General features: G+C 36.2%; 1 protein-coding gene across 6 annotated transcripts in view; it reads right to left on the bottom strand.

Annotated features, from left to right (window-relative positions):
• The window catches only part of epb41a (erythrocyte membrane protein band 4.1a), a 102,727-nt gene extending 95,831 nt beyond the window's left edge, over positions 1 to 6,896 (bottom strand). For all 6 annotated transcript variants that reach the window (XM_051137618.1, XM_051137622.1, XM_051137625.1 and 3 more), the window contains exon 1: positions 6,854 to 6,896. In XM_051137618.1, coding sequence (XP_050993575.1) covers positions 6,854 to 6,881 — 28 coding nt within the window. In that variant the 5' untranslated portion in view covers positions 6,882 to 6,896. The remainder of the gene's footprint in view (positions 1 to 6,853) is intronic.
• Between the last annotated feature and the right edge of the window lie 5,394 nt (positions 6,897 to 12,290).

Here is a 12,290-nt window from a genome sequence, read left to right as displayed (position 1 = left end):
TTAAAATGTTGTTTAACTTCAAACCATTGCTAAAATACAGTTTTCTATTCATAATATTACTCTTAAAAATAAAGTTTCCAACAGGGTGTTTTTGCATTTATGTCATAGAAGAATTTTTGGTTCCCCAAACCAAACATTTTTGGTTCCCCAAAGAACCTTTCAGTGAACAGTTCCTAAAAGAACCATTTTGAAGAACATTTTTAAAATCTAAAGAAGCTTTTTTGACTATAAAGAACCTTTTCTGCATTTGAAAGGTTCCATGGATGTTCAAGGTTCTTCAAAGAACCATTAATGCCAATGAAGAACCTTCCAGTTCAAAGTAAACAAGCGGGACGTGACACTCATTTATTCAACAGTTGACAGGAGTGACGGGCAAATGAAGCCTCGTGAAGCACCGAGACTTTCCTCTGACTGTTTCGGGAAAAGATTCAAAGCTCCGAGAGTGTCGAAAACAGTGCGGTCTGGTGGTTAGTAAAAATAAAGCAGCCAAAAGTCTAAAGCTCCGTCGGAAGACGCATTCACCACAATTTACAGAATAGTGCCATTAAATGTCAGTACGAATATCAATATGATGTAATATATGAATAGTGTACACATATATTAATTGTATATGACATATATTAAATTTTCCTGAAATAATTTGTATTCTTCATATTACTTGTATGACTGGGTATTTAAAAATGTAATTATTAAATGGGTCCCAATGAAAATGTACTCGCAAAGTAAGATCTGGGGGTCGAAAATGTACACGCAAAGTGAATCGCGCACATGAGTAGACAGAAAGTGAGGCTTTTACGAAAGTGATTTCTACATTAACAAGCCTCAAATCGAGGCTTCATCTGGCATGCCCTTTAACACAAGCTCTGAAGTCTTGGATCAAATGTCATTTCACTAGTTGATAGTCATTCGAGATTTAGCGATCCAAAATGGCTAATAACACAAATTCGAAAAGCATATGTTATCCATAAGAACGTAATGACATCTCTCATAAAGGTGTGCATCTTTACAAAGTAAACAATGGTCTAAAACACACTTAGCCTCTTCGCTAATTATCACACAAAATACCACTGGTATACTACGTCCGCCACCTCGCCGGAAGTTGTACCCACGTTCTTTTTTACAGTAGCGCCCCCCCTGAAATTTCAGGGAGCATGCTAACATTGTAATATTGAAAATTAAAAAAAAAAAAATGAAACATCACAATAGAAAATAATGCATTTTTCATTTAAAAAGTAGTTATATTGATCAGCTCAATAAAATCTATATTCTTTGTTAAAAAGTGACTATTAACCAAAAAAGCTATAATGTATTTTAAGTGTGAAAGAATTTTGCCCACATAGATCCCACGAAGGTCCCATATGTTCAAACCTATATGGGACCCACATTGTGAAACACACATGGGACCCACATAAATTGCCCATTTTCAGCCCATGCCCACATAGATCCCATGAAGGTCCCATATGTTTAAACCTATATGGGACCCACACTGTGAAACACACATGGGACCCACATAAAGTGCCCATATTCAGCCCATGCCCACATGGAACCCATGCTGCCCAGGTATAACCCATATGGGGCCCACATATCAATGTTGGCTGGGAACTTGACTGATGTAAAGGACAACAGGAAATTGACTTTTTTTCACTGGTGGAACTGTTATAGTGGATTATGGACCTTATGGACAGTTTGAGGGTTGTGCCGATGGACGATAGTATCGTGTATCGACGACAGTCAGAGATATTGCCTATTGCTGATGCCTTTGACCATAGCAAGACGATTATTATTAATATCCGTCAAAAATAGACTAGGCGTCTAACTTTAGCGATGCAGTGCAGAGAGCCGCTTCTGGGACGCTCCAGAAACTTGCCGCGAGGTGGCTGGTATAAACACAACGTGTTATCTGTTTTTGCGTGCAGTTGCTGATGCTCGCGAAAGCACGCAATCGCTTTCTAATGCGCGCTGTTTTTCCGGTTTTACTTTAACTTTTGAAATCGATCCGGTTCAGCAAGGAGGGGAGAGGATGGAAAAGAGGGGACACTGTAACTCATTTAGTAGGAAACGGCTCCCCTTAGCACCACAGACATTTGCAGTGTAAATAAGGGGTAAGAAATGTATTCATCATATAGTGATGTACTATTCTGTTCACTTATGGTACTATTAAAGTGCATAAAGGCTATTCAGTGATGATGTTCTTTGATAAAGTAAATGTTCTTTGCTCTTTTACTGTAGCTGCTTTTTGAATAACTAAGGAAATGATTATTATCTTATTAGTAACTTACAATGTTTCTATTAAACTGTTATCATGTTAAACACAAATTAAGTCATGAAAACATTAGGCTGCTCTTAGCCGTATGCTGGTGTTGGTTTATTTGCCGGTGTTGTGCCCATTTTCGACCCCTGCCAAATTATTACCCCCTCTCGTTTAAATCGCTACATGATTGCCTAATCCTACTCCCATTCCTAATCCTAAACCTTCCCCCACACCAAACCCTAAACCTACCAATACTAGGGGGGTAGTAATCTGGCAGGGGTCAGAATTTGGCATAACACCGCCAATGAAACCAAGTAAATAATTAAATAAAACAGCACTATAGTATCGTGTATCGGCGATCTCATGGGCTGACGATAGGGCGATATGAAAACTGAGCATATCACCCAACACTAATCTGAAGTTCAAACACCTTGATGGATTTGTTTCTTACAAACATGCAGCTTTTCACTTCACAAGAAATTAATTGATGGACTGGAGTGATATTGGATTACTTGTGTATTGTTGTGATGTTTTTATCAGCTGTTTGGACTCTCATTCTGATGGCACCCATTCACTGAGGAACTGACGTAATACTAAATTTCTCCAAATCTGTTCTGATACAGAAACAAATTCATCTGCATCTTGTATGGCCTGAAGGTGAGTACTTTTTCAGCAAATGTTCATTTTTGTGTGATTCCTCTTGAATGAAGAAGTCCTTTTGAGGCTCCGTTAGAAGTTTGCAGCATCACTGCACTAAACCATTAAAAAGGCACGTGTCAGTTTAAAGTGTGGTCAATCATACTAAAGAGAAAAATGTAAGAGGGATTTTTCTGTTCCTTCCAAGTGCTACTTTAAAACCAGTCAACTTTGACAGTTCTCTCTGCCTCAGCAGACTGAAAAAATAGGAGACAGAACAGAGAGAGTGAAAATATGAGCTAGCTCTCTATAAATACTTTCTCTTGCTCTTATCACTCACTAGTAATGTTCAATATTTAATGTTGCCCAGAATGAAACCAAACTCCCATTAAGCTGAAGACAGGTGCTTCATGTTTCATTATCCTGATGATCCCCGTCTCCACTGCCTTTCTTGCTTCCCTGAATTACATTTACAGAAGATAATGAACAACATGATTTGATCACAAGCGAACGGTATGGATACAAAGTCAAAGGTTTTTAGATAAAAATAACTCAAAGCTCTCGTATGACTTCAGAGGACTTTGAATATAGTACACAAAACTTTTATGGTACTTTTTGTACTTTTTTTGAGCTTAACAGCTACCTTTCACTCTATGCCTTTAATACTGCTAACACTTTCTAATTCTAAGTAGGGATTACAGAGGAGCATTTAATACACAGGTAAAATCCATGCTTAGACAACCTGAGAACTAGTTTTCCCAGCTTCAATAGCATAATACCATGTAATTACATTAAGATTTCACCACAAACATTATTCACCAGGGTAAAAATGGTAATCCTAGTCTGTGGTGCAATGTGGTTTGATTTTATGAGGCAATTGCCACAGCATGCCAATACAGCTAAACATACTTAAAGGAGAAGTCCACTTCCAAAACAAAGATTCACATATAATGTACTCACCCCCCTTGTCATCCAAGATGTTCATGTCTTTCTTTTTTCAGTCGTAAAGAAATTATGTTTTTTATGGAAAACATTTCAGGATTTTTCTCCATATAATGGACTGATATGGTGCCACGAGTTTAAACTTCCAAAATACAGTTTAAATGCAGCTTCAAACGATCCTAAATGCAGCTGATTCCAGCCGAGAAAGAAGGGTCTTATCTAGCATAACGATCGGTTATTTTAATAAAAATAATACAATTTATATACTTTTTAATGCCAAACGCTCGTCTTGTCTTACTCTGCCTGGACTGTTTTTGTTCCAGTTCATGACAGTTAGTGTATGTTGAAAAACTCCCATCTCATGTTCTCCCTCAGCTACAGAATCGTCCTATATCACTGTTTTACCTTTTTTGTTAAGGGTGTTTGATTTTCACTTTGCAAAGACTGGGTCGGTACTTCTGCAGCGATGTAGGATAATTTTGAAATGATTTTTGAAGTTGAGGGAGAAAATACGATTGGAGTTTTTCGACATACCCTAACTGTCTAAGTATTTCAATTGTATTTTTTAAAATGAAAATAACCGATCGTTTCGCTAGACCCTTCTTCCTCGGATCATTTACAACTGCATTTGGGATCATTCGAAGCTGCATTTAAACTGCCTTTTGGAAGTTCAAAATCGGGGGCACCGTATCAGTCCATTATATGGAGAAAAATGCAGAAATGTTTTCCTCAAAAAACATTATTTCTTTACGACTGAAGAAAGAAAGACATAAACATCTTGGATGACAAGGGGGTGAGTACATTATATGTGAATCTTTGTTTTGGAAAGGAGAAGTCCACTTCCAGAACAAAAATTTACAGATAATGTACTCACGCCCTTGTCATACAAGATGTTTATGTCTTTCTTTCTTCAGTAGTAAAGGAATTATGTTTTTTGAAGTAAACATTTCAGGAATTATCTCCATATAGTGGACTTCCTTGGTGCACGTGAGTTTGAATTTCCAAAATGCAGTTTAAAGGGCTCTAAATGATCTTATCTAGCGAAACAATCGGTTAATTTCTAAAAAAAAAATTTGACAATTTATATACTTTTTAACCTCAAATGCTCGTCTTGTCTCATTTTCTCCTCCAACTTCAAAATCGTCCTACATCACTGCAGAAGTACCGACCCAGTGTTTACAAAGTGAACGCACAAGGATGATCAAACGGCCTTTACAAAAAAAATTTAAAACAGCAATGTAGGACGATTTGGAAGTTGGAGCAGAAAATGAGATGGGAGTTTTTTGACATACCCTAATTCTCTTGAACCGGAATACACACAGTTCACGCAGAGCTAGACAAGACGAGCATTTGAGGTTAAAAAGTATATAAATTGTAATTTTTTTTTTTTTAGAAAATAACCAATTGTTTCTCTAGATAAGATCCTTATTCGTCAGATTTGATAGTTTAGAGCCCTCTATAGCTGCATTTAAACTGTATTTTGGAAGTTCAAACTCACCATAGAACCACCATAGAAGTCCACTATGGAGAGAAATCCTGAAATGTTTTCCTACGTAATTTATAAAACATAATTTCTTTACGACCAAAGAAAGAAAGACATGAATATGTTAACATTTTTGTTCTGAAAATAAATTTCTTTAAGCCTAATTCCACACAAACAAGGATGAGTTTGTATTCACTTTCTGACATTGGTGAGCAGTGACAAAAGTGCAATAGTCTGCAATACTGCTTAAAGTATTATATAACATATCAGTGAAAGCATCAGTTCAGAGTCAGGGCTGACAACCCTTGTAAAAATGAAGTGTGCTGATTGAATGTGCACTTGTAATGTACTTTAAATCTTAAAAGTGTATTTTTTTATTTTGAACTTGGAGATAAAATATTAACAAAATAAAAGGGCACTTCAGTGTACTTAAAGAGAGACACTTTCATGACTATGTTTCTTAACACTCTTAAGTAGACTTTTAAAAAATGTACTTAATGTGTTTTAATTTATCATAGATACTTGTCAGTACATTCAGCAGTTATACTTTAACCATATTTCAAAGACAATAGAATAATTCTGAACTTACGTCTTAAAAAGTACTCCTTAACTAAATTCAAGTTTTAATTAATTGCATTGAACATAAAATACAACTATAACGCATTTTTCTATTAATTAAAAGTAAAGTAAGTAACATGCAATTAACTGTCTTTTTCTCACATTTAAAATGCAATGTCATTGTATTAAATAACTCATCAAAAACAAAACAAAACATAAGTGATATGCAAATTTTAATTTATGTACATTTTAGCCCTTTCAGCTGGTGTTTGGTGATTTTTGATCACAGGTGTACTAGCAGAGTGAAAAATGGGTTAATTCATCCCAGAACATTTTTTTTTTTCATATATACAATAGAAGTCAGTGGTCACTGAATCTGTTTGGTTGCCAACATAAATTTCTTATTTTGTGTTTCACAGGAAAAAGCAAGTCAGTAATTTCAAAATACAGGTTTGAAATTACATTAGGGTGAGTAGGTTATGCAAAATTGTAATTTTTAATTAACCCTTTTAATTTAATTATTTAATTTATAGTTTCTATATTGTTATATCTATTTTTATAAATACATTTGTAAATGCCTTTTGGTCTAATGCATATTTTTAATGCATGACTTAGTTGTCCAAAAAACTTGAAATGACAGAAAAATAACTGTATACGATTACCGTCTTAAACCCTGAACAAGAGCAGATATGACAATCAGCATTCAGCTTTAAACTTAAAATTAATCTCCGCTGTTTTCTCTCTAGACCATCCACTTCACATCCCATCACAGCTCAATAAAATCTTCAGATATGCAGATGACACAGCTATTATTGGACTCATAAATAACAATGCTGAAATCCCGTACTGAGCACATCAGCAAAGCAGCAGGAAGACAACACCCTACAACAACACATCAAAAACACTAAAGCACATTGTTGATCTAAAAAAAACACAGTTGTAACACTAAAATATCCCACTAAAAATCCCCCATACAGACTTACCACCACTTCCAGCTACTCTGCACTTCATAAAACAATGCCCACCTCAGCCTGTTCCTTCTATAGTTCCTACTTTGAACAATATAAACCTCCAGGGTTGTGCACCCAGACCCTAATGCACCTGCACTTTAATACATTACATAACATGTTCATATAACCTGACCATACGCCCATCCCTCTGACTGAACCCAGCATATTGTATGCATTGTTCAGGGTTTTGCATCTGTTTGACTGGAACTGTGCCATTTGCTATGCTGTAACACATGCAAAGCAAAACCTCCCTGGCCATTAATAATACATTTAGTTCACTCTTCTTCTCCCCTTCTCCCAGTTTTTCCTACACTGTGATGTAACATGTTTCGAGGGGTTATGGAGTTTGAAAAAGTTGTTGCATGGTGCATGCGTTCCATTAAAAATGCTTGTATTTCCAGGGTTTTGATTTTAACCTAGTTTTATGGGGTTGGAGAGGGTGAGGGTTTCGGCCACATCTGTACAACGCTATCACAATTCACACCATTAAGAAGACAATTTTCCCACAATGAGGGATTCTTATGACCTCACAAGGTCATAAAAGATTATTTGACACTTCGTTAGCCACTTGGATGATTTTCACAACAATTTTCACCATGAAGACATGAGCTTGTATTTGCAAAATGTCTAAAAACAGCTGTAAAACAAAAATCAATCTAAATACTGGTCATTTGCGTTAAACGGGTCTTTTTTTCCCCTCAAGCACATGTTTACATCCACACGACATTTAAGAGAGGGGGAGATGAGCGAGAGATTGCTCATTTCTCTGCAGTACGATAAATAACACCACAATAATGCATATGCATTACATAACTCACAGCTGCTGACACGGATAGAAACGGAGCCATATGCTTCAAATCTGTATTACGCGGCTGAAACTAATCTAAATGGTTGGATATTGCGAAATAGAAACATAAAATGACAATCCGGCGATCCAGCACCGCATCGAAATGACAGAACTCACGCCAGAATAATGCAATAATATTAACCGTGCTAACACGAGCAGAATGGTGATCCCCATCTGTTTCCAGCTGGAAATTAATTTAATGTGTTTTATTTGCATGGGTCTAATGCGCGCGCTTATCCAGCTGACGGCGCGAACAGCTCTTAACGGTCACTGCTGTAACTATAGCAACATTATCTGTCAATCAGCATCACACGTTACACCTCAGTAATAAGCGGTCGCACCTCTGCTGTACTCGAAATGCCGCTACCAGTCATTGATATTTTCGTTCACTATTCTGACCGGCCGGCTTAAATGGAAACCAGAAACGGTAAGTGATTACCTGAGGCGAAGAGAAGGCGCTGTCCTTTATCCCCGTGCGGTGGTTTTCCAGCACAATAATACTGTTTTTGTCGACGCTGTGCTCTTTCGTAGGCGCGCGTCACAGCTCTTCTCTGATGATGCGCCCTAATGTTCAAATCACGATTCCTTTTCTGCTGTGTGGGTGATGTGGTCGTAAAAGATCTGGAAACTGGCTGTAGCTTCAAACCTCAGCAGGGTTAGTGTATGGACTACCACTGAGCCCTTGATCAAGACATTTAACCTTTGGATAGGTCTAGAAGAGACCTGTAGGGCTACTCAATCAAACCTTGCCCGCAAAAGAACAAAAAGGAAAATGTATTTTGCACAAGTGGGGAAAAAATAATAATAATAGAAAAAAATTGCATTGAAAATGAACAATGAAAGACTTTAGAAGTCATTTGCGTTTGCATTATTGAACTACTAAAATATCAGTTAAATAGTTAAACCAAAAATGAAAGCTTGAAAACAAATGTGAAGAAATTTAGCATTAAATAATTTGCTCACCAATAGATCCTCTGCAGTGAATGGGTGCCATCAGAGTGAGAGTCCGAAGAGCTGATAACAAAAATAAATAAATAAAAACACAATATTCCACATGTAAGTAATCCACAAGCTGCATGTTTGTAATAAACAATTCCATCAAGATTTGTTTAACTTCAAACTGTGGCTTTCGCTAAAATATGAGTACTCTAACCATAACAATTATTTCTCCAGTGGAAAAGTTGCATGTGGGTTTTTAATGTGAGAAGACAACAGGAGATGGAGGAAGTTACTTTTTGCTGGAGGAAGTGTTATTTTGGATTATGGAATTATATTTTGACCGGAAACAAAGGTTAAAACATAATGGGTTTGTTTCTTACAAACGCACAGATTTTCACTTTAACAACATGCCAAATGATGGACTGGAGTCAAGTGGATTACTGGATTTTTATCAGCTGTTTGAGCACCCATTCACTGTTCACAAACACATCTACATCTTGAAAGGGCCAAACATTTAAAGCTTAAAATAGTGCCAGAAATAACTTTGTAAAAGTAATCATATGACTCGAGTGGAGTTCAGCTCCAACCAAACACACCTGAACAAGTTAATCAAGGCCTTTAGGTTCACTAAAAGTTTGTTCAAGGTTGGAGCTAAACTCTGCAGTGGAACCCCTGCTTTATATGATATGTGATATGATGATATGATAAATGAAGAGATTTAATATAAAGGAATAGTTCACTTTCAGAATAAAAATGTCCTGATAATTTACGCACCCGCATGTCATCCAAGATGTTCATGTCTTTCTGTCTGGCAAAGAAAATATTCCAGCATTTTTCTCCATATAATGGAAATGGTTCCCAATGGGTTGAAGGTCCAAACTGCAGCTTCAGTGCAGCTCCAAAGGGCTCTACACGAACCCAGATGAGGAATAAGGGTCTTATCTAGTGAAATCAGTCATTTAAAAAAAATAAATGAAATAAAATATACCTTGTAAATATACTTGTAACAAATGTTCATCTTGCACTAGCTCTGTGATGCACATGTACACCTTCACACATTACATATTCACATTAGAAAAGTCACGCTCAGTTAGCTTCTCGTCTGTATACTTTGGTTCAAAAACTTAGGGTGGGGCGAAAAACTCTGTCTAATTTCCTCATTCAAGTTCAAAATCATCCAACCTTGTTGTTTTACCTTTTCTGTAAAGGCTGTTTAACTTTCTTTGCACGTTTGTTTCTTAAACACCGGGTCGGTACTTCCACCTACATCACGCATGACCTTTTCAACGTGACTACATGCGTGACGTCGGGCTGGGGCAAGACAAGCATTTGTGGTTAAAAAGTAGGGGAGACCAGGGACGAAAGTACCATATTTCAGAAAAACATAATTTAGAAAGATAAAGTTGTAGACAGAGATATATTTTTGCTGTGGCCTATAACTCAGAAGTGTGGTCGATCAATACCAGGTGGTATTTTGTAAAAATGTAGAAAGACTTAGGTGTAATTTCAGTTTGAACATAAGTTCCACATTGTTACATTCGACCCCGTCGGTTGGGAAGAAAGTAACACAGAGGTGGGTCAAAAGTAACACAACAATACAAGCTAGATTTTTTGTGTTACTCTTGTTTTTATTAAATATACATGACTTTGACCTTGTTAATATGTAACTGCAAACATATTTTGTCCTTAATCTTTGCATAAAAATTATTACATTTTCCTTTTAAATTTAAGTTTCATCAGATGTTTCAAAACCTGACTGTAAACTTGAATTGTTTAATTTATTTATTTATTCAACTTATTTTTATAAAACATTTTGTTTAACAGAATGAACAATACAAAAATTAAATTAAATTAGCATAATATAAATTCTCAACATAATTTAACAGTAGGCCTATTCATGTTTCCATCCAGTTGTTTGTATGCATAAATTCAAAATGTGCATAAAAACATCTGGAAACACTGCAAATTCATAGGTGGAGGTGGAAAAGCTAAGGTATGGCTAAAACCTAAATATGACTAAGGTAAATGTGATGTAGCAACACCCCTAAGACTGATATTCCTGACAGATAGGCTTATGTCCAGAAACGCCCTCTCATGAACATATGGCTGAATCAGACCTCTGTCTGTCTTTCTGTCCCTCACTCTTGGCATATTCTTTTGGTATAATGCAACGTAAACATTTATAACAAACGTTTTAATAAATGATGCAAGACACAAAAAGTCACCAAATTAGCATGCTGTGGGACAAAAGAAACACTTTGCTGTCACTGTAGGGGGACAAAAGAAACAAGTGTTACTTTCGTCCTGACAGGAACTCCTGACATTTAAATCCGATTTACTTCTAGTGAAAAACTCTGAAAAGGCAAACTTCAGGATGTTTTACAGCACTAAATAACATGTAGATTGATCAATACTGTAACACATAAAACAAGAAACACAACACAACTAAGTTGAAAAAAATGATTGCTTCCATAATTTACTTATTGTATCCGAAAACTGCTTTCCGGACCTAACCGCCAGAAACAGTGACGAATTCACGTGATATTTCTCCATCAAGGGTTGCATGCTGAATGTGCTGTAATAGCTTGGACAGCAAATATAGTCTGGGTTCTGAGAAAATAGCTTTGTAACTTTAGTCCCACATTACATTTCGTCCCCGCTCTCCCCTATATAAACTTTCATTTTCTATTCCTCGGCTGGGATCATGTAGAGCCCTTTGAAACTGCACTGAAACTGCAATTTGAACCCTTCAACCCACTGGATCCCATGGAGAAAAATCCTGGAATGTTTTCCTCAAAAATCTTAATTAATTTTCGACTGAAGAAAGAAACACATGAACATCTTGGATGACATGGAGGTGAGTAAAATATCAGGAAATTTTTATTCTGGAAGTGAACTAATTATTTAATCTCTTATTCATAAGCCTTGATCAATGCACTTCCATACAGGTCAAGTTTTATAGGTTTGAATTAACATGACGGTGAGTAAATGATGACAGAATTTCAATTCTACATTCAGTTATGCTCTTTTTACCATTATGTTAATTAACACAAAAATAATTTTAGAGTGTTTAGTGTGGCTATACTTTTGAAACAATGAGTAATGCTTTGGCCAAACTGGCCCCATTCACTTCCGTTGTGTCTCGCTGTAACCACTTTTTTTTTTTTAATTAAAAAGATAGACAAGTGTAAATTAATGTTGTTACGTTAGCCACTGTCTCAGCTGCAGACAGACAGTCACTTTGCAGATTAGCTGAACGAGCCGCCTGCCTGCGAGCCAACCTCAGTAACACAACAACTGCAGCAAAGCATCCTGAGCCTCGGCCAGAAATATAAATTAAGCATCATCTCTCTCTGTTTCCACACATTTCATCTGCTTCATCTGGAAAGAAAGTGTTCTGCTAGTATAAAATTCCCACCATTTCTAAATTAATTATTATGTTTTATTTTTAGGCTTTACTTTTAATTCCTCCAATGTAAAAATTTAGAGATATAACATGAAACTTTAAATAATGTAACAGTTAATTCTAATACTTAATACTTATGTATTAATCACATTAAATGTGCAGTTGCCTTTTATTGTTGCCATAGTAAGTGACTTTAAAAATCAATAATCCACAGAATA

The sequence above is a fragment of the Labeo rohita genome, chromosome 19 (genome assembly GCF_022985175.1).
Source record: "Labeo rohita strain BAU-BD-2019 chromosome 19, IGBB_LRoh.1.0, whole genome shotgun sequence".
Taxonomy (NCBI): domain Eukaryota; kingdom Metazoa; phylum Chordata; class Actinopteri; order Cypriniformes; family Cyprinidae; genus Labeo; species Labeo rohita.
This window is presented reverse-complemented; position numbering and strand designations above follow the sequence as displayed.